Source organism: Siphateles boraxobius, unplaced genomic scaffold, assembly GCF_051911475.1.
Source record: "Siphateles boraxobius isolate OS27281-9 unplaced genomic scaffold, OSU_SipBor_1 18, whole genome shotgun sequence".
Taxonomy (NCBI): domain Eukaryota; kingdom Metazoa; phylum Chordata; class Actinopteri; order Cypriniformes; family Leuciscidae; genus Siphateles; species Siphateles boraxobius.
In genome coordinates this window covers 12,231,159-12,254,658 of record NW_027508788.1, presented here as the reverse complement: position 1 = coordinate 12,254,658, position 23,500 = coordinate 12,231,159, and the positions used below count along the sequence as shown (strand labels likewise).

The 23,500-nt window shown below is 37.8% G+C and overlaps 3 protein-coding genes across 5 annotated transcripts in view; all 3 read right to left on the bottom strand.

Annotated features, from left to right (window-relative positions):
* LOC143741188 (uncharacterized) overlaps positions 1-23,500 on the bottom strand; it is a 297,332-nt gene that overhangs the window by 48,980 nt on the left and 224,852 nt on the right. The gene's annotated exons all lie outside the window — the stretch shown is intronic.
* Positions 1-23,500, bottom strand: part of LOC143741177 (uncharacterized) — a 249,195-nt gene that overhangs the window by 48,980 nt on the left and 176,715 nt on the right. The window lies entirely within an intron of this gene.
* LOC143741162 (uncharacterized) overlaps positions 1-23,500 on the bottom strand; it is a 54,808-nt gene that overhangs the window by 3,562 nt on the left and 27,746 nt on the right. Inside the window, exons 1-3 of one of the 3 annotated variants that reach the window (XM_077233576.1) lie at positions 8,058-8,161; positions 7,663-7,782; positions 475-4,658 (exon numbers count right to left, since the gene is read on the bottom strand). In XM_077233576.1, the coding sequence (XP_077089691.1) occupies positions 3,769-4,658; positions 7,663-7,720 (948 nt within the window). In that variant the 5' untranslated portion in view covers positions 7,721-7,782; positions 8,058-8,161 and the 3' untranslated portion in view covers positions 475-3,768. Of the gene's footprint in view, positions 1-474; positions 4,659-7,662; positions 7,783-7,834; positions 8,162-14,629; positions 14,750-23,500 lie in introns of those variants that run through there. The other 2 variants (XM_077233577.1, XM_077233573.1) reach the window with 2 other exon arrangements.

The window sequence follows — 23,500 nt, the reverse complement described above, 5'->3', positions numbered from 1 at the left end:
AGCTCGTAGACTAGCTCCAGTGCTCATTGCTGCGTTGCTAAATGATAGCAACTCACCAGGACACTTCACCAACTCTCCACTCATTTTCCACGGACCATGCATTTAATTGGCTTTAACCGCCATCAGTTCTTGGCAATTCCTCATTTGCCGTCTCACGTCTGGCAGGTTCGAAATTATACGGCTGCGGGCCATCATACATGTTGGCTCTTGCCACCTCTTCCTCATCCCAGTCAGACGCCATATACTAGACTGAGGCTAACTTTCCTCCACTTCTCCCCAACGTGACGTCATCACCGAATTGCGTAAAAAAAAACCCGTTACTACCAAAAACGTAAAAAACTGGTCTTTAAGACCATTTTTGAGACATTTTAAAAATGATATAGATATCTTGAATGATTTATGTACCTATTAATCGACAGTGGTGGTTAACCTGCAACATGGCCTTTAAGTGTTTTGCTCCAATAATAATTTAGAAACAATTCCTCAAATTTATTTTGTTTTTTGAGAAAGCAGGAGACAATATATGAAAACAAAATAACATCTTTTAAATGAAAAATAGATAAATGGATAAAAATAAAAAACAATTTTAAAACTACTTATGACATAAATGTACACACATTTAAATCCACACACATACATAATGCACACCAATGACAGAAATAAGCTGTTAGAACAGAAAATAGATTGTGGCTAAATTGTATTTCAATAGAACGACAATCTTGACATTTAATCAAAACTATTTTGCAGCATAGTTTATAATATACATATATTTAAGTTTAATACAAAGTTTACTATAACAATATTAACTAAACTTAAAATTATTACAAATTGGATGTAAGAAATAATAATACAATGTAAGGTTAATTTTTACCAGAATGTTAAACACGAGAGACAGAGATTTATGTTCAAACACTTTCTTGCAACTAAATGACGAACAGATTATTAATTTATCTTCTCAAAAGTGGTTATTATCAGAAATTAGCTCTATATTTCCAGCACCGTTAAACTATCAATCCCTCAATTCAGTTCATAGAGAAGCTAAATGAATATTGATGAGGGTTTACTGCTGTAATCTGACATCGGTTAAACGTGTGAATGTGTGCAAATTACAGACAAAAAATAATTTGCAATTCAGAGATCCAGACATTTAATTTAAAAATTCTAGTTCTGTGTGTCAGATTGTTGCATAATAATCTACAGGTGAACAAAATGTTAGAACAAAACTGAATCTTGAACATATCTTTCTTTTATGTTATTATGTCCAAAATTAAAGTATAGAGCGGTGGAAGTATGACGTCAAAGCCCCGCCCCCTGGCTCCCTCGAGATTTACAATTTATGAGTAAAATAATGCCTGTGGTAAACATAACTTGACAATACTTTGACGTTTTGTTCTACATTGTAAATGACACTCAAAATACTCATACCAGACACGTTTTGAAGCAGTTATGTTCATTTTTTAAAATGTACGTTTTGTAATATGTTGTAATAAGACGTTGTTACCGTTTACATTGTAGAACAAAACGTCAACGTATGGTCAAGTTATGTTAACCACAAGCTTTATTTTACTAGTAAATTGGAAAAATTCCACTATAAAAAAACACAGGAAAATCTTGCAGGAACCAGCGGCGAATTAGACTTTAGTTTCCGACGTCATCCCTGCGCTACTGTATTCTTTAAAATAGTACAAAGCTAGAAACTTCCTTTTAATGATACAAAATTTGGAAGGACAAAATAATGTATTGCTGTTGGCACTATTAGATTTTAATAGAACAAATAAAAAAATAAAAAATATTTTTTTTTACTTCACTGAATTTTTTTAGTTTTAAGTCAACATCCATAACTGAAAATTACATTTACTTTAAATGCATAAAATTAAAGCAGACAAAAGGGTCACAAGCCATTGGATCAAGACAATAAACTGTTCGAAACTTGTCAGATGAAACATAAATAGAAACAAACTTTCAGTAAAATCACACATTTAATGGCTCGTTTTAGTGCAGTCCAGTCCAGTACAATTCGGGACAGTAAACCCTAATCTGGCTTGCGTTTCCACCGCCAATAGTACCTTTACTTGATATGAGAATGACTTTTCTCTTCAAATGCTAAAGAGCTTTAAAATATGGCAATTCTGTGCAATGACACAATATGGTAGTGCAATAAATTGCAATATTTACACATGATTTGACAGTTTATTATTTTATTAAATATCAAAAATGTAAAAGGTGTGCATCATGCCTAACAACATGAAAATTTTACAGTTGGTTTTCACGACTGTAAATCATTCTCTTCAAATGCTATTGAAGTTAGAAATGTGTATAGCAATGTCGTATGTAACAGAAACAGTCCCTATTGCCGAGTTCACACTACACAACTTTAAACGTCGTCAGATCGCTGTGCTGTTCAGACTACATGACTTGCTCTGAAGTCTTGAAGTCGTTGTGGTGTTCACACTACGTGACACTACGTACATGATATGCAACGGGGGGGTTACACACTAGAGGGCTGCATTGGGATTGAGTCCCGCCGGGTCCCGCGAGACCAAAACGCAAATATCGCGGGAGCGGGCGGTTTGAACTTTGCTGCGGACGGGAATGGGCGGCTAAAAAAAAAAACTGCGGGATCGGGAGGTAGCCTAGCGACATGATGGAGATGTCAATAAATGATGTGGAAAAGAACCTCAAACGAGATATTTACAGCACAAAACATAAGCAAGGCAAGTCTGACATTTGGACTAGGCTACTATTCATCTTCCTGATCCAGAATACATGCAGGCCAGGGAAACGAAACAAACAAGCCCATGAATCTCTTTAATAATAGCAATACAAATACGTGTTTTTTCCTGCAGGACGGGAGAAGACACAAAATCAATGCATCTCTATTATTGTGGGGGAATAAATTCTCAGAGTTTTGCAGGTGGGGGCGGGAGTGGACATACATATTGCGGGTGCGGACGGGAGTGTAACACATACGTTGCGGGACCGGGCGGTAATGGTCAGAAATTCGGCGGACGGGAGCGGGATGAAGAAAACAGTCCCGCGCAGGGCTCTATTACACACTACACGAGCTGACAACAACTCTGTCACCCAATGACGCAAACCACATTTTGTCACAAAAACACACGCGAGAAGTGGAATGGGAAATGACGCGAAATGGGAGTTGTCTATTTGAAAATGGACGCCGGAATAAAATTGGCGGTGCAAAAAAATGAAATAAAAATTGTTTTGCAAAATTCATTGTTTGCGCAATGATCTGTTTAGAACCCCGGAAAAAAAAGAATATGGGTGAAAGGATGGATAAGCACACACGGGCAGCAGGGATTGCTGTGCTACAGAGAGAGTTGAGGTGAGTGAAACATGTTTATAATGAAAAAGTAGCTTCCTGCTCGTGTTGTGGTTTGGCAACGATCATTACGAATACAAAAGGCTTGTGTAATGTGATAAGCTGATCCTTGGCTGTTGCTCGTCGCGACACGTGACACCAAAGGCTATCGAGTCGGCAGACAGCTCCAGATATTTAGCATGCTAGATATTTGTCTGGAGTCGGCGAGCGTTTTTTATGCGTCGTTTAGTATTTCATACTTAAAGATTGACCTGTCGGCGAGCTCGTTAACTTGCAAATTGGGCTTAAAATCCTGTGGTGTGAACTAGGCATAAGTTTAAATGTCAAGCCAACTTTAAAATGTCAAATGAAGTCAATTTTTTTCTTGTAAGTGATGGTTCTGAACATGAACATTTGCTCATTAGACAACTTCGGGCAACGTTTTTTTCTTATGAGCACGGTTTCTCTCCAGTGTGAACTCTCTCATGAGCTTTCAAGGAATCTGACCGAGAGAAACTCTTTCCACAGTGGGAACACTTGTACGGTTTCTCTCCAGTGTGAACTCTCTGGTGTGTTTTTAAGTTGCTGGATGTAGTGAAGGTCTTCTCACAGTCGAAGCACACATGAGGTCTCACACCAGTATGAATACGCTCATGCTCTTTTAAATGTTGCAGTCGTGAAAAACACTTTCCACAAACAGAACAAAAGTGAGGCTTCACAGCAGCATGCAATTTAAGGTGTGTTTTTAAGGCTGATGCCACAACAAATGTTTTATCACACTGATCACAGCTGAATGATCTCAATCTAGAGTGAGTGTGCAGATGATTGTTGAGAATGCTTTTAGATGTGAAACTATTTCCACACTGAGAGCATGTATAAGGTTTTTCTCCGGAGTGAATTCTCACGTGCACATTTAAGTGTCCTTTATGAACAAAACTCTTTCCACACTGAGTGCATGTGAACAGATTTTCTCCAGTATGAATTCTCATGTGCACATTTACATCCTCTTTGCGACGGAAACTTTTTTCACACTCAGAACAGGAGAACGTTTTTTCTCCAGTGTGAACTCTTGTGTGCTCCTTCAGGTGTCCTTTATGTCTGAAACTCTTTCCACACTGAGTGCATGTGAACGGTTTTTCTCCAGTGTGAATTATCATGTGTCTGTTAAGTTGTGATTTATATATGAAACTCTTTCCACACTCAGAGCAGGTGAAAGATCCTTTGACTCCAGATTTTCCAGCTTGTTTTTGTGTGAAATTCTCTTCAGTCTTTGAAACGACTGGATCTCCATCTTCATTTGTGAAATGCTGCCGTTTGTCTTCATTCACTTCCATCGAGTCTAAAAGCAACATATTAAATTCCCAAAATTAGGGATGCACTGATCTTTTTCCAGAACAAGCCAGATACCGATAATTTTATTTTTAGTACTTGTCGATACAGAGTATGATATCTGTTTTTTTAATTGCATTTTTAATTTTTTTAAATATTGGGAAGAGAAAACAAAAGAATATGAATAACATTGTTTGGCTTAGCAAATAGATATTTCATAAAGTTATTTTCGTGCCTGTTAAATATGTATTGTAGGAGCTTATGTGCACTTCGTTCGGTTATATTCACTCTTCATATTATAGCTCTATAATATTTTATCTTTAATTTAATAGCACAGTGAATATTTAGAGCTGATCCAGCAGGGCTCAACCAGTCAAGAGCAGTGAGTGATTCTCTCTTTCTTCTTTTTTTTTAAAATCAACATTGAGGACAAAAAAAAGTAGGTTTATTAGGCTGCAGTCACTTTAAGAGTTTCAACATACTGTTAACCCTTTAAGCCTGAAGTGTACTGTTGCCGGAAAAAAATCATAATCAAATTACTAGACAACACTGAATGGAATAACACAAAATATTTATCATTTTAAAGCTTAGAAATGCAATCTTAACGAGTGCGGAGTAATCCTTATAAACCGGAGTGTTATAAACAGGAGATCATATTTTTCAAAACTACTGCCTTGATCAACTCAAAATAGGTGTAATTTGAAAGCTTAGAGTCTGAACTTTACAATGAATGTAGACGATTTGATTAACTCCTAAGTAGTGCCGAGTTATTTGCTGATAAATTCAAAAAAAAAGTTTCATAATTTACTTTTTTGTACTGCAATGTGTCAAAAACATCATACAGCTCAGATAGTCGTGTGTCATATGTCATTTGAAAGGTCTCTCAGAGAAGAATAAAACAAGTATAATTGTTTTGGGCTTTGACTAAACTTGAGTGAGTTTTTGTACGCAGGGATTAAAGTGAGAAATATTTTTCGGACTGAAATTTTTTTCAGGCCAAGTCATATTCCTTTAACTTTATTTAAATAGTCGAGACCAATAGCGCTTTAATAATGCCAGTTTGCGTATTTTAAAAGCTATTTTAATCTATGAAAAAAATTTACTTAGCTTGACAAATACTCAACCACCTACATAACTACATCAGCTCATTATCACATGGGGATATATGTGATAATGAGCTGGTGAGTTGAATCAGGTGTGTTTGATTAGGGAGACAAAGAAAACGTGCAGTGTTGGGGTCTTTCAGGAGCAGGGTTGAGAAACACGGCGATAGGTAGACGTGGATCAGCTGATGTGAGCTTGACTAACGTGACCTACCAGAACTGACGTTCTAATGTCATGTTTTCATAACTTCTGAAACATGCTTCAATCATGGAAAATGGCACATCATTATTTACAGCAGATTCTCACAATTTAAAAGAGTCCAAACATCAACATTACGTCGATCACGAGACATTACTCATGGAGGAACAATTTAAAAAATGCCAGATGGGGGGCGTCAACATTAAACTGTATTGGGCTCGCACATCAGATGTTTGAGCACAGAAAACGTATTGAAAACATCATGTACGTACTGTAATAATGTAGGGAACCACTCATTATACATACATCATGTAACAGTTCATGTTTTTACTTTTTAGTTTTAATCCAACTTTCGCACTTGTGCTGAGTGAACAATCAAAAAACAAGAGCATTCAACAGAAGTGCGCTCTCTCTCTCTTTACATCAGTTAACATCAGTAATATGTGCCTCATTTTTCCCTTTTTTGCTATTGCCATATCCGACAGAACTACAAACTTTCCAGCATTTCTATTCATGGTTTATGCTGTCTGTAGAGGACACCATGACTCAGTTATTAAGAAAATAAATTGGCATGATACGTCTTGTATAGGCAAAAACAATGCTATTTTTTTAATCACTTTATAATTTTCAGACTGTTGTTAACCAAACTTTGTATAAAGATGATTATGAAGCATAAAGAACTATGTTATGAAAGATATAACAGTATAATTTGATAAACTATTTTACTTTAAAAATGCCATAAATGTGTAGTCCTATTCTATACAATGTATCCAAGTTGAATAGAATGTATTCTTGTGGCAACACATGTAGTAAAAAACTAAAGTGTAATAATATGAGTAATAACTTGCCAACATTTTCATTAGAATATCTCATATTTCATAGGAATATTGATATATAATTTATTTCCCTATTCACTGGTTGTGTTTCCCAGTGACTTGTAAGACTAGCCTTACAAGTACGTCATCAATTTGTTTTCTTTAAGACCGTTCATAACTTTTTCAAATCAGAAAAACGAAGATTGATCTATTTTGATACCGAAAAGTAAGACTGATGAACCCTAACTAATTGCTGGTCATACTAGATCTTAAGACACACAGTCTTAACATAATGGCTAAGTTTATGCAACTGGCCCCTGGTGTCTCTACAGAGGCCATGTATTAATTCAGTGCCCTGTTTCATAACGAGTCATATTCTGATTTGAAACCCCATAACGTTTTCCTAATATGTTCATTTACGACAATTTGAAAATTACTTAGATTTTAATGATAATTCCAAAATATATTTCAATAAGAGTGGTAAATTTGCTAATTCAGTCATGTTTAAAGTCCAAGTAGAGGGAGTTTTAAAGGTGAAACCCCCAAACATTTGGTATCTCTGAAAGCCCTGAATGTGCTCATTACAGGACTGTGACATGAATGATCTCTGAGAAGTTCGCTTAAATATAATGTCGACTAAACGAGTCGGTTAATTTAGTGAATCACTCAGAAATGAATCGACTGATGTTGTTCATTACTCTCGTGAAACGTAAACTCGTTACTGACTGTTTTTTCACGTTACAATTTGTGAAGATTATGAGTTGTGTTTTCATTTTATGTAATGAATAAATGAAGATTGTGCCTGATAAAGTCTATGCCTGGGTCTCAGGAGGAAATGTGAGTTTTCATCTTCATGTTCCTCGTCAGTCATTAAAGAGAATGAAGGAAAACACCAACCTATTGGTTCCTCTGTATCTTCATCTTTTATTCTGCAGGGTTCTTCCTCAAACTCCATCTTTACAATAGTATGTCAGTAGTTTCTCCTGGAGTAATTCCTCCTGCTTGCTTCTTCTTCTCCTGTGGGAAGATGGGAATATTCTCCTCTAGCTGATGTTTATGTTGTTCTTACATTAGATATGATTCTAAATACATTAAAACTCGGTTTACCAGGTTTCATTTGTTCATATTAAAATGAAAACAACTCATATAACGTTAATCTTCACAAATTGTAACGTGAAAAAAAGTCAGTAACGTTAACGAGTTTACGTTTCACGAGCGTAATGAACAACATCAGTCGGTTAGTCGTTTGGATTTAGATTTCGCTTAATAAATGATAAAATGAATGTACTAACAGTCTGAAAACAGCAGATTTAGAGCAGAATGAACGGCTGTGTTCCACTTATGTTTATGTTCCCTTCCCTCGCTCACTTCTCTTCTTCTCCTAGACTCCGATGAGTGTTGCTTCGGTTGCTCGAGCGCCTCTACTGCCGGAAATCAATCCATATTAAACGATCTAACCTTGAATAGATAGAAGACAACAAGATAAGATCTGTTTGTATTGTCTTCCCAAATATGTTTAATTTGGAATAAAGATTCAAACATGAAATATCTGATTTTGCAATTGTATACCAACTGGACTCCATTATAACTGTTATGCTTACGTGTTGCTGATTTTCTTGCTTTTTAATCTGTTATTAATAAATAAATGAAATGTTTGAGTTATATAAAGTTGTACATTAAAAAGTCCAGAACTCCAGTTCTGTCCGAGCAGCTCAATTAAGTTGTCTGATTTAGATTTCTCCCAATAAAAATAAAATCAGTCTGAAACACAGTGAATTAAATCACTTAAAGGTACAGTATGTAGCTTTTGGCGCTTAAACAAAAATTAATGTGCGTTGCTGTAGAATATTGTAGCCGGAGCTACTTCTCTGTTTATGTCAACGAGTCACGCAGGAACTCGGTAACTCTATGGCTAAAATAGTCCCAATATAAACAATATAGACCTACCATAGTGTTTCAGGATAAGATAAAGACATGGTTAGGAGATGGAGTCACAATTTTCTCGCTCTTTATATAAACATTTTTAAATTTTGCACAAAAAAAAGTTACATAGTGTATGTTTATGAATCACGATGGATTCAACAAGTTCACATGATTGAAAGCAAATGGCACAATCTGTGACTGCCAAACTATTGCCATAACTAAATATAGAAGCTCATGCAAGTTATTCAGAAGATCAAGAAGTCACAAAATCAGCTAAAAAATTATGAGATCCATTTCATTACTTTTATATTATGTTTGTCAAAATACAAGGTATAATCGCAGTGTACGAACTTAAATAATAACCATTATTTCAACATTAGGAAGTAAAGCTGGACGATTCGTGAACTGACTTTAACAAAATTAATTTGCACAGAATATTTATGGAGATATCTAGTTTAACAACATTTACTCCCACACACAATATTCATAAACATAAATAAGCATTTTGATGCCCCAATTTCCGACAATCCTCACCATCACACTCCGTGCTATACGAAATTCCTCCGGAAAACCACAAAGACTAAAGAAAATTCCTCATCATCAGATTTAGCCATGGAATGGCTTTTGGATGAACTGACGTGTGCAGCAAAAGACGCAAATGTCTACGAACTTTCTGAGGTTTGGAACAGATACCGTGCTTTGGCAGAAATTGTCAAGGTAACCATCCGCCCATCTTACCTAAGCAGAAGGTCGACCTTCAGAGAGAAACTTGAACAACGGCTAAGGAATACACATGACTTCATCAACCTAGACCGGGGGAATACTGTTTGTTCTAGTTTAATTTGGACATGTCCCTTTGACAACCCTGCTATCAGAACCTAAAGAACCTTCACTATTACCAAAATACACAGCCCCTGAATGGTTCATGGAATTGATCCACGTTGCATTAAACTGAGAAGTGACATACTTGCACAACCAGCACACAAAGGTTTTGTAATAAACAAAGAGGAAATTATATCATGCGTCCCAGAGAGCCTCTTCATGTTCTTTCGCTTAATGTTTGCAGGACACGCTCTCTTAGAAGCGGATCATGATGATGAAGCTGCTCAAAATAAAAAAGATGACACTCAATGTAAGGTTCTTAGTGTTGCTCAAGACCTAGTGTACAACGTCAGTTGTGGTAAATACTGGACTCCCAAGTATCTTGGTCTAGCAAGCACATTGCACCAAGCTATCAGATCAAAAGAACTGGTTGAGCTGTTTCACAAGGCTGGTCAAGTCATAAGCTACAACAACTTAAAACAGGTTGATATAACTTTGGCAGAGAGCACACTTCGTACAATGGATGTGGATACAGGAGTAGTGGTTCCACCAAACTTTGTACCCAACAGATTTGTGCACTTCAGATGTGACAATATTGACATCAATGACAGCAGTTTTGATTTTAAAAACAGCTTTCATCCAACTCAAGTCGCTGGATGGTAGAGAGGTCCAGAAGCCTACACGGGACTGAATGATCTCCACCCACCTACAAAAACTAGTCTTCAAGTTCCTGAAATCATGGAACAACTTTCTCCAGCTGCAGTTGTGATAGGAAAAACAGAACCAGGATCGATTATACAAACCAACAAGGAATGGTACAATGAACTCCTTGATAATCCATTGTAACGAGGTTAGATGTTACGGGAAGAAGGACGCGGGAACCGGCGAACATTCAACAATTTTAATAATAAATGATTAAACAAATACAAAAAACGAAAGTAAAGCCACACACAATAAAACAAAACATTAAATAAAATCCAGGCCTTGCCTCTCTTGATCTCCACTGTCGTTGCCCCTCCCTATTATGCTTCCGCTCCTCCGTGAGTGATATGAGACCGGTGTGTCGCGCAGGTGTCGCTCATCGGTAATCATGCCACCGACCTCGCGACATTCTCCCACGGCCCTCTGCCTCGTCCTGCAGACAATCTGCACGACCAACTCAGAGGTCACAAGTATTGGCTATATGCCAATTGTACAAGCTCCCGCACATGAACTCGACACACTCAACACAGTAATACAAAGATGCAGGCACATTGCAACAGCACTTTGTCAACAACACATGGTCCTTACAGTTGACAAAGCACTTTACTGTAAGCTTATGGAACTCAAATGGGCAAAAGATGAATATCAGGATTTTCTGATCATCAGAATATCCGGAGAACAAAGCAGATTTGGCAAATTTCCTGTCACAACAATTAGCTTTGAAAGCTCCTGTCGAAAAGTGCATAGTTGTCTCTGGTGGTTTTACAGTTGAGGAGAGGGAGGAGTCCTATGACCCGACAGTGATTACAGAAAACCTTAGAGCACTCCATGAAGAAGCAGACATAAGAATTGTTTTTCATTGTATGGAAAACCAATCCTCAAGCATTGTGGTTACTGCAAGAGATACAGATGTCCTTGTACTACTTCTGGCCCATTTTCCTAAGATGCCCTGTTCAAAGATTTGGATGAAGGCAGGTACAGTTACAAAAAGGAAATATATCCCCAATTCACTCAATTGTGGAACAACTTTCACTTGATGACAGTTCAGTGGAAGACATCATTGCACCTACTAAGACATGGAAAGAAAACATGCTGGAAAGTTTTCAAAGAACACCATCTGCTCACAGGCATAGGTCAAGGCGAACTGGATGACCAAACTGTGAAAGACGCTGAATTATCTGTGTGCAAGGTATATCGCACACCCAATGTAACCAGCGTGATCAAAGGAAAGGGAACTCCTGTTTGTACAGTCCCAAGCTCCAGAAAGTCCACCACCAACCAGTGATGCACTGTCGTTACACATCCGCCGAGCACATTACCAAACTGCTTTGTGGCGCCAATCAAACAAGTGGTATCCTGTCCTTCCTCCGTCAGAGACAATGGGGTGGAGACTGGAAGATTCTACGCTCTCTGCCCATCTTGATGTCACTTCCTCCAGTCACAGACTACTGTTTGGAACTGATCAGCTGCAGCTGCGCCTCAAGATGTATGAGTGCACGATGTAAATGTAAAAAGTCTCGCCTGCATTGCTCTGCTGCATGCAAGTGCAAGACAAGTGATGCAGAATGTAGCAATTGCTGAACTGAATAAGAGCACTGCTCTGTGTTGTTGTGATCATATTGGAGAATCTTGTCATACCTTTGTTTGAATAACATTCACTTTTATATGCCATGCAGTTCATGTTTTAGTTATTATTCAGCTAATGTTATGTCCAACTTCATAAGGTAATTTTAGGCCAAGTTTATGGTGTTTATTTCCTTTATCTGTTCAAAGCTAATGTTAGTGGTGGGACACATTACCGTGATATGTGTTGGTAATTTGTTAATTTGTCTCAATTCTTAATATTTACAACCAATCTTTCTGTGAATATCTTTTGCATAAATAAACCAAAAGAAAATTTGGTTTGGTGAAATTTCAGTTCTTAAACGTGTTTACATGGTTTACATTACATGAAAAGTAATAAACACTCTTAATAATAGGATGATGGTTTAAGATATAGGCCTTTTGCTGCCACCAGCATGATGTTAATGTTCTTACATGGACATACTCAAATACACAAAATAACAGGTCAGTGTTTACCAGAAATATTGTAAGACAGAATGACTAACTTGTTCTGACTATTCAGTTTGTTTCCTTTACTCAATAAATGCTATATCACAATAAAAACAGTTTATCTTTGAGCCGGTACTGAGACATTTGCTCATTTTGGAGTATGAGGCGGTCATCTTGGATTTTACACTCTACTGAGTTTCACGGAAGAGATACAGCTTGACAAACATTCTCTCATGAGATTTAATTTATCCTGTATTTAGGATCTGATAATGTTTTTAAATCACTAAAATAAACCGACTCTTAGGAGTCGTGTTCGGGAATCGGACACTGTTCGAGCTCTATGCATGTATGGCTACAGTTTTTAGATTTCTCCCAGTAAAATAAAATGATAAAAATTAATGTGCTTAGTCTAATAAACATGAAATTTCACTTTCATGAAATCATTTGCAACTATTTTGAAATGATACATTTTTTCTCTAATAATTATCAAATCTGGGGCTGGCAAGCGATTATAATTTTTTATTCACATTAATCATGTGAATAAAAAAAACTTGGGACTGGCAAGTGATTACATTTTTTTATTCACATTAATGCCTAATAATTAATCAAATAAATCACAAGTTAATCACACATCAAATTTGGCTGAGAAATGATCACTGAGAAAAATCATTATTGTGTTAAATGAGAAAAGCATCAAATAAGTAGCTTTAGAAAGATATATCTTATTTCATTCAACATAGGATTTATCACACAAAGTTTTAGGCTACAATGAACGACCATGATTTTTTTCATAATGCATTTAGATTACAATTACATACATAATGCCATTAGATTATTGGGTTTATAATGGATATTAAAGTGATAGTTCACCCAAAAATAAAAATTCTGTCATCATTTACTCTCCCTCATGTCAAATCAAACCTGTATAACTGACTTTCTTCTTTAGAACATAAATAAAGAAGATTGTAGGGGAATTAACAGTTAAGACCAGGATACAAAGATAAAATAAATTGCAGAAATTTTCCCAAAACATACTGATACTATATACTTTCTCTCAGTTAGAGGTTCAGACAATATTCACCATTATTCTCTAGAGATTGAAGATGAAAAGTAAAGTAAATGCTTTAGATAAGACCTGGTCATGTAAACGACCCCGGTGACCTCAACTGTCGGGGTCAACTATAGAGTCAATGTTAACACATGTTGAGTGTCTCTCTCACAAACATGGAGAAAGCGTGTTCCAGTGAACAGACATGTAATTCTATAACCATGTTAATCTCATAAGCTTGAAGAACTAATTTAAATAATTTAATATTTAGAAGGATAAACATTGATTAAGAACTTGATTACAAAATCACTCATTAAAAATCTCTCGAAGGATATGCATTGCAGAATCCACTTCTTCACCATCAGTGACCATACTGTGTAGGAACCATGAGAAAATCAAACTTATTTACCTGAAAGTTATGGATCAGAACATTAACTTTTATCACAATGCTTTTTCATACGAGTGTGTATATTGGATAAACTGGTGAAACTCTTCCCACATGAAGAGCACTAGTTCGGTTTCTCTCCAGTATGAACTCTCTCATGATCTTTCAGGTTTCCTGACTGAGAGAATCTCTTTCCACAGTGTGAGCACTTGTACGGTTTCTCTCCAGTATGAACTCTCTGGTGTTTTTTTAAGTTATTGAATCTAGTAAAACTCTTTCCACAAGAAGAACAGACATGAGGCTTCACACCAGTGTGAAGTTTAAGGTGTGTTTTAAAGTTTGATTCAAAAACAAATGTTTTATCGCACTGATCACAGCTGAATGATCTCAATCCAGAGTGGGAACGCAGATGATCACGGAGAACGTTTTTCTGAGTGAAACTCTTTCCACATTGAGAGCATGTGAAAGGTTTTTCTCCAGTGTGAATCCTCATGTGCACATTTAGATGTCCTATCTGAAAGAAACTCTTTTCACACTGAGAGCATGTGAACGGTTTTTCTCCAGTGTGAATCCTCTTGTGTATTTTAAGGTTTGTTTTATGCATGTAACTCTTTCCACACTCAGAGCAGATAAAAGATCCTGTTTTTCCAGCACTTTTCTGAGTGAAATTCTTTTCAGTCTGTGTAATGTTTCCATCTTCCTTTGGTAAATTATGAGGTTTATGAATCTGGTGCTGTTTGTCTTCATTCACTTCCATCAGGTCTAAAACCAACATTTAATGAACATGGTTCAGTTAGAGACAGAAAAATTAGCACAAATCTAGTTTACTACTGAGTCTACTAGTGTCTAGTTTTATATATATTTTTATATTTATCAGTTTTCATCTTAATGTTCCTCATCAGTCATAAAAGAGAATGAAGGAAAACACCAACCTATTTGTTCCTCTGTATCTTCATCTTTTATTCTGCAGGGTTCTTCCTTAATCTCCATCTTTACAATAGTATGTCCGTAGTTTCTCCTGGAGTAATTCCTCCTGCTTGCTTCCTCTTCTCCTGTGGGAAGATGGGAATATTCCCAGCATTTAAAGGACAATTCCCGCCAAAAATGAACCTAGGGCTAAATAACACATGGGTACCGAGTCACCCGTTCTCTGGGATGCGTTTTCAAGATAATCGAATGTACTCAGTTTTAACGTTAGATTAAGTTTAACCACAGATTAGCTTATAACGCTAGTATATAGGGCATAGAATAAGTGAAAATAAAAATCGCTAGTTAATACCACACTAACACGGTAGCATAACGAGGGTCCCTACCTGCAAACCGAAGCATTGCAAACTTTGTAAGTGTACAGACAGTTTAATAAGAAGATACTTTGTAAAGAGTGTACCGTAAAACTTCAAATAATAGCCCGGGCTTTTATTTTCCCAAATCGTCGAACTGCACCGGCTTGTATTTGAGACAGGCGTCTATATGAGACAGGCCTTTATAATTTAGTGTTGAGATGTTGTTCCTAGAGTCTCTAATCTCTAAAAATCTCCAAATGCTCCACGTGAAACTACTGTCTTCCGACCTTTTACTATTGTGTCAATTGATTTTGATTAATATGCGCGAGGGAGAGAGAGCAAGACAGCGCTAGTGTTGTTTGAAGACGTGAGAGTGTGCGTGCGCGGCCGGGGCGCTCTCTCTCTCTGCTCATTTGCGCCCTGGTCAAGCGCAGCAGTCATTATATTCTACATCACTCACCGATCAAAAACAGGCTTTGGCGGGACACAAATTTGCTTTGGCGGCCGCCAAAAAGCGGACAATCTGACGGGTTTTAGAAGATTAAATAGGCTACAACCCGAAACTAAAAAACAGACCCGGCCTCTATTTGAGACCGGCCTTTATTTACCAAACCTGTCGCCACACCAGGCGTGTAAAAGAGACAGTCGTCTATTTGGGACTCAGCTATTATTTGAAGTTTTACAGTAAATTATACACTTCGCGTATACAAGCAGGAGACATCTTTGGAAAAAAATGGTCTCGACCAGTCGAACCACGAACACCGTGCTACGTGAGCTGAACTGTGACTATCGACCAGCTTGTAGCACGGCGTTCGTGGTTCGACTGGTCGAGACTGTATTCCAAAGCTGGTCGTTGTTGCTTCATATTAACGCATAATGATGCATTTAAAAGTTAATAGCCAAACAGATTTTTATAAAAGTTTACATTGTTGTTGCAGATGAAATATAAGATGGATAACATTAAATAAATATTTTTTATCAGCTTAAATCAGGGGTGCCCAACCCCTGAAGACCTTAATTGGTTGCTTCAGATCCTGAGGATCTTAATTGGTTGCTTCAGGTGTGTTTGATTAGAGTTGGAGATGAACTGTGCAGGACAGTCCATCGGCAGGAGCAGGGTTGGGCACACCTGGTTTAAATGTTAATTATTAATCACTGAAACCTAGGGCTGTGCAAAAATATCGATACAGCTATCTATCGCAATATTTTTTTTCGATATCCCCCCCAAAAAATGTATCCATATTCCAACCTATAGTATCAATACTTTTTTATCATGTTTTAAATGGATTTAAAATGACGTTAGCATTTCATCAAATCCCAGTGTGTCAAACGTCCCCCTCAGTTCATGTAGATCGCCGACTCGCTGTCTACGTTGCCCGTCGTACGTACATTCACACTAGGGGTCGACCGATTATCGGCGCCGATATTAAGCATTTTTATGATTATCGGTATCGGACATTTTCAAAACAGATTTGACGATAAATAAAAAAGAATTTTAAAATGCGCTATATTTGGCTCTGACGCAGCCACCTCTATCGGAACTCACCACTCTGTAGACTAGGGCTGTGTTCCAGTCCACTTTTAGACACGCATTTGCGAACTTCCCTAAGCACTTCCCCTAGGAGGGAATCCCTGTCGCCATTTTGAAGTGTGTTCCACTTCGTGAAGCGGACTTGGGAAGTTTATATGGACAGACCCTGGTTCCCTCGATTTTGACAGAGGAAGCGAGTCTACTTCATATGTACACTTCAGGCAGTTCCATATACCACAATGCAACACGATTGTAATGTCATCGCAGAGCTTGTCTAATCATCACCACCAAAAACAACTCTATGATATATCAATTAGATTTTTTATTTATTTATAAAACAACCCAAACACACCTATATACATTTGGATGCTCCATTAAAGCAGCACTATGCAGTTTTTTTAGCTTAAAGGCCATGTTGCAGGGTTAATTTTTCAATGAATTTGTGCAATTTGCTTGTTGGTAATAAACATTTAAACACTTATCCATTGTATTTTATGTTGTTGGGTATCACAAAACGGAATATAATACGAAAAAGTAGGTACTATCTTACCGCGGTTTGCAACATTCTCCTTTCCCCCACAATGCATTGCATTACGTCACCTTGGGGAGAGAATTTACCAAAGAACAGAGACCTAGAGAGAGACGAGTAGTAGACGAGATTATTCAGATGGCAGATTATTGATAAATTAAATAGATAAATAGATAGATATAGATAGATATATAGACTAGATATATAGATAGACAGACAGATAGATATAGATAGATAGGCTAGTATATGCGGCAACTGCACATCCAATGGCGCGGGCGCCTCTGACGTGCGACCAACTCTATGTTGTCAATCTACCTACTATACTATATTTCTATCTACCGTATTTATCTATCTAGCTGCTAGCTATCTATGCTAACGTTATGCTATCTGGCTGTCTGCCTATCTCTCTCTACACCGCCCACACAAGCACCTGCCAAACACAGCGACAGACACGACGCGGCGGCTACGTTTGCAACAACATTTTCACCGGAGGAAGAGATAAACGCTTATGGTGTGTTCACACCGAACGCGAATAGAGCGTCAAATACGCATCTAGTTAGACTCTTGAACATTCGCTCGAGTTCAAATTTTTCAACTTGCGCGGAAGACGTTCGCGGCAAACGCGTCGCCCAATTTGCGCCATTCGCAACGCCCGGCGCGAATGATGCGTCTATTCACGTCTTTGCATTGACTTTGTATGTAATCTACTTGCGCAAATAATTAAATTCGCGTTCGGTGTGAACACACCACGCCCATATAGCTAGCATGATGCCTTCTATTTCTAGATGACAAAGACAAAGTTTACCAGTACTACGACACTATGACAAAGGTTACCGGTACTTATCTGAACTAACGTCATAATCACTACCACTAGATAAAAAGACAGATTTTTCACTCGGTGCTATTCAATGACACTAAAAAAAAATATGTGTCGTTATTGTGCATTGCTGCTCGTAGACTAGCTCCAGTGCTCATTGCTGCGTTGCTAAATGATAGCAACTCACCAGGACACTTCACCAACTCTCCACTCATTCTCCTCGGACCATGCATTTAATTGGCTTTAACGGCCATCAGTTCTTGGCAATTCCTCATTTGCCGTCTCACGTCTGGCAGGTTCGAAATTATACGGCTGTTGGCCTGCCACCTCTTCCTCATCCCAGTCAGTCGCCATATACTAGACTGAGGCTAACTTTCCTCCACTTCTCCCCAACGTGACGTCATCACCGAACTGCGTAAAAAAAACGTTACTACCAAAAATGTAAAAAACTGGTCTTTAAGACCATTTTTGAGACATTTTAAAAATGATATACATATCTTGAGTGATTTATGTACCCATTAATCGACAGTGGTGGTTAACCTGCAACATGGCCTTTAACTGAACAGCTCCGGAGTTATTGGAATGGCTATATGACTCTTTTCGGGTTGAATGGTGGTCGGAAGAGTCTAGAAAAAGGTAACGAGAATCTGACAGCGTGAGGAACCGGACTAGAGTCCCACTCAGTCAGGCTTTCACTGTAAAAGTTGATTCCTGCGATTATTATGAGAACAGTTGTCAATATCTGACATAATTATCAGGACATAAATAAGCCTACATGTTGTAAATAGTGTAAATGAGCGCAATTTGCAAACTATTATGATAAATTGCAATAATCATGTCTAGATAACAACATCATAACGGACATTGTTACGAAATAATGTGACGTACATGATGTAACTTTATTGATGTCATGTGGCATTTAGGCTCAGGTAAGCCTACCGCTGTAGGCTACTTTATTATTATAAAGTGCAGAGGCCGTGAGTGGAGGACTCCACACACTGGAGTACGCGTGATGCTTGAACTGTTTTCAGCCTCAGCCACTTCATTATATGAGGACATGATTGCATAAACATCATCTCCTGAGCCGCTTAGACACTTCATAAGCTTTTTAATGCTTCAACTGAGAAAAGTTATCATCACATCATAAACGCACAGAAACTCAAAGATCAGTCTTTAATTTTTGCAAAATGTTTACAGAATGCCTGCACTTTTCAAGTTATTATTATTATTAGTGATGTAGTACTCGAGTCCGGTCTCGAGTCTCGAGACCGATTTCTGCTTTCTCGGTCTCGACCCTTCAAAGACTCGGTCTTGACTCGGTCTCAACCCTTTAAAGACTCAGTCTTGACTCGGTCTCAACCCTTTAAAGACTCATTCTTGACTCGGTCTCGACCCTTCAAAGACTCGGTCTTGACTCGGTCTCGACCCTTCAAAGACTTGGTCTTGACTCGGTCTCGACCCTTCAAATACTCGGTCTTGACTCGGTCTCGGACCACAGTGGGAGGAGAAGGACTCGTAATTTCAAACCGAGTCCTCGAGATTTTTTTTCCAACGCATTTTTGTTCATGTTTTTTTTGGGGGGGGGGGGACTACAACTATACATAGAACATAGTTGTTAACAGCAGTGTGACGTAGTGTGATATACACTATGTGTGTGTGTATTTTGGTTTGTGTGTTTGTGGGAGGGGAGGGGAGGGGGGGTGTAAAAGAGTCAGTATCGTCATTAACTCCATTACACAGTGCAATTGTGTTTATGTAATGTTTGTGTGTGTTATGGGGGAATAAAGTTTTAAAAGATACTGAATTCGAGTGTATTGTCAAAATAGTTAAAATTGGGAAATATTGGAAAATGTTATAAAGTAGCTAAGCCTACTAATTTAGACATGGCACTAGAACATTTGATTAACTAACTATGATTAAAAAAGTCAGGGTGGGCTTAACATGTTAATGACAGAGCAGCACTGTTGAAGCATTTTAGAAAAATAGGCAGAAGATGATGCATGTGGTAGGGATTTTTTTAATGATAGTAAAAGAATAGTCCATATTAAGACGTTAAGACTGCTCCTCTAAACAATTCCCAATCTAGCTTAGTCTGTAGGCCTAACTGTTGATTATTAACTGGGGTGATATTAAACCATGGATATCAAAACTGACATGTCAAGACAAAATCTCGACTAGGACTTGCTTCCTCAAAGACTCGGTCTTGACTCGGACTCGACTGTATTTGAAAAACAACAGACTCGGTTTTGACTCGGACTCGACCCTTCAAAGACTCGGTCTTGACTCGGACTCGGCATAGGCGGTCTCGTCCCCATCACTTATTATTATAATGTTATTATTAACAGTTCACAGATTTAAAGATATGTTTAAAACCATTTTTACACCAGACACTGGGGCGGCAGTGGCTCAGTGGTTCATGTAGGTTGTCTACAAACTGAAAGGTTGGTGGTTCAATCCCCGGTTCCACCTGACCAAGTGTCGAGGTGTCCATGAGCAAGACACCTAACCCCGCCAGCTCCCGACGAGCTGGATGGCGCCTTGCATGGCTGACACCGCCGTTGGTGTATAAATGAGTAAATGAGTGAATGGGTGAATGTGAGGCAATATGTAAAGCGCTTGGGTGGCCATTGGGTCTGTTAAAGCGCTATATAAATGCAGTCCATTTACCATTTACATATGCTATATATCGGTTCAAAATATCGGTTCTACAAGTCTACTTGATCTGTAATATTCTGTATCGGCATCGGCCCTGAAAATCACATATCGATCGACCCCTAATTCACATGGCCAATGTCTCAGAAGTAACTGGGAGCGAGGATGGCGGAAAATATAAGAGCACCTTCAGCTTGCAGAGCCGTCGTGTGGGTGCACTTTGTTTTTAAAATAAGTCAGGGGGTAATGAACAAGATGAAACAAATGCTGTTTATAAGCTTTACCAGGCTACACAAAAATACTCAGGAAACAACCAACTTGCGATGAAATAGCAGCACTACAACCTTCGCCGAAATCTGTTGATTCAAGACAAACTACACTGGATAATACCACCAACAAGCTTCCGTCCACCTCAGCTCGTGCATAGAAGATAACGGAGTCTGTGGCGCATTTCATCCGTAAGGATTTGCTGCCGTGTAGTGTGGTTGTAAAAAACCCCGGCTTCAGGCATATGGTGAATACTCTGCGTCTTGCAGATGAGTTATCAAAATATCAAATATCTAAAAACTGTTTGCAGCATAGTAGAGCACAGTCAAATCACCTTTATTTATATTGCACTCTTTGCAAAACAGAGATCATTTCAAAGCAGCTTTATAGTGATAACAGGAAAATAATGCAACAACGTTCGTTAAAGCTTTTACAGCAGCTCTTGAAGAAAGTGTCATTGTCCATATTAAGTTTGTTCAGTAGGCTACTTGATTCATTTAGGTTGTAAAAATCATTAGTTACTCAATTAGTTTATTTATACAGCAGCTCTGGAGAAAACAGTGATGTCATCGATCAGTTCAGTTCTCATGCAAAGGTGTCAATGCAGGCAGATCAATAATATTGTTGAATATTAAGCATACAGACTATTTCAGTTTTATGAATGTTTAATTAATGCACTTATTATTATTTTTTATTTACAACATGCTATTTCAGTTTTATAAATTGTGGCATCTACATTTTAAGTGTTATACCAGAATACCTCAGGTGATACACAGCAAGTTGTATTTTCACCTCTATTATTTTTTTTACATTTTTGTTTAAAAAAAAAAAAATCAACGCAATTGTATCGTATCGCAATATATCGTATCATGACACACGTATCGTGATATGTGTCGTATCGTGAGCCTCTTGCCAATACACATCCCTACTAAAACCCTTTTATCCAATCTTCTCTACTTAACCTTCAATCACGCACATCCGTCATGTTTTGTAGTTTTCTGAACACTTTTTACTTGTGTTTGTAGTTCTGAACTGGATCCTCCTCAAGCGCAATGGGTTCTGGGTAATATTAGCCATTATAGTGAGCACGGATCCACACTTTGAAAATCTATAGAAAACAGTTGACAGTCCGGGGACTTCTGGCATACTCTTTTCAACATACTACTTTGGGACACTTTTTAATCTCACATACTATTAAGGATGGATAGTATGGACATTGGGACGCAGGGAGAGTTTACATTAAATCAGATTAAACATGGGTAATTTCAGTAACTCAAAACTTTAACGCAGTTTTATAAAATTTTCAGTTATCACATCTATTAAAGTAACAGTTTCTGTTTCTTGATTTTTGGCCATAATCTCGGTTTATCACAGTTAATTTACCTGAAGTGGTTTGCTCTGATGATCGGTTCTGTGACGCGCACCGATAGAGAAGCTTGTCTATTAGCTCCAATGAAAGTCGATTGCACAACCAACCATAGAATACTGAGAGGCTTTTTTTAAATTATTATATAGGCCTATATATTTTTTGCGCTATGTTTTCGTGCTGAATTTGTATCACTTTCATAGGTTACTGAGTGAATACAATATAGAAATCCCTTTCCTTTCATTTCCCTATACATGAGGACCCTGGTGTCTCTACAGAGGACATGTATGAAATCAATGACCTATTTCCTAACAGAGTCATACGGTATTCTGATTTGAAATCCCCGTAATGTTTTCCTGAGATGTTCATTTAGGAAAAACAATTAGAAAATTACACTGATTTAAATGATAATTGCAACAAATCACATTTCCATAAGAGTGCTAAATTTGATCATTCAGTCAATGTCAGTCGATTTTAAGCCAAAGGGAAGTTGTAATGGTGAAACCTAAATATTTAATTGATATCTCTGAAAAGCCCTGAATGTGCTCTTTTCAGGAAAACCAGACTTAAAAGTCTATGCCTGGGTCTCAGGAGGATATGTGAGTTTTCATCTTAATGTTCCTCATCAGTCATTAAAGAGAATGAAGGAAAACACCAACCTGTTTGTTCCTCTGTATCTTCATCTTTTATTCTGCAGGGTTCTTCCTTAATCTCCATCTTTACAATAGTATGTCAGTAGCTTCTCCTGGAGTTATTCCTCCTGCTTGCTTCTTCTTCTCCTGTGGGAAGATGGGAATATTCCCAGCATTTAAACTCTCATGAACGGCTGTGGGAGCTTCACTGACTGAAGGAGTGAATTGTGGTCGTTGTTGCTCATTTAGCAGATGATCATCACACTTACAATCACTCGCAATTATCCAGCTTTAAGTGTTTTGATTAAACAGCTGTTTAGAAACAATTCAACTCCTCTTACGTTAGCTGATTTTATGTTGCTGTTACATTATATATGATTTACATGCATTACAAACTCTGTTTACCAGGTTTCATTACATGAAATGAAAACAACTCATAACCTTCACCAATTGTAATGTGAAAAAACAGTCAGTAACGAGTTTAGGTTTCACGAGCGTAATGAACAATATCAGTCGGTTCATTTCGATTAATTTCTGAGTGATTCACTAAATGAACTGACTCGTTTATTCGTTTGGATTTAGATTTATCCTAATAATTGATAAAAATTAATGTACTCACAGTCTGAAAACAGCAGATTTAGGGCAGAATGAACGGCTGTGTTCCACTTCTCATGTTTATGTTCCCTTCCCTCGCTCACTTCTCTTCTCCTAGACTCGGATGTGTGT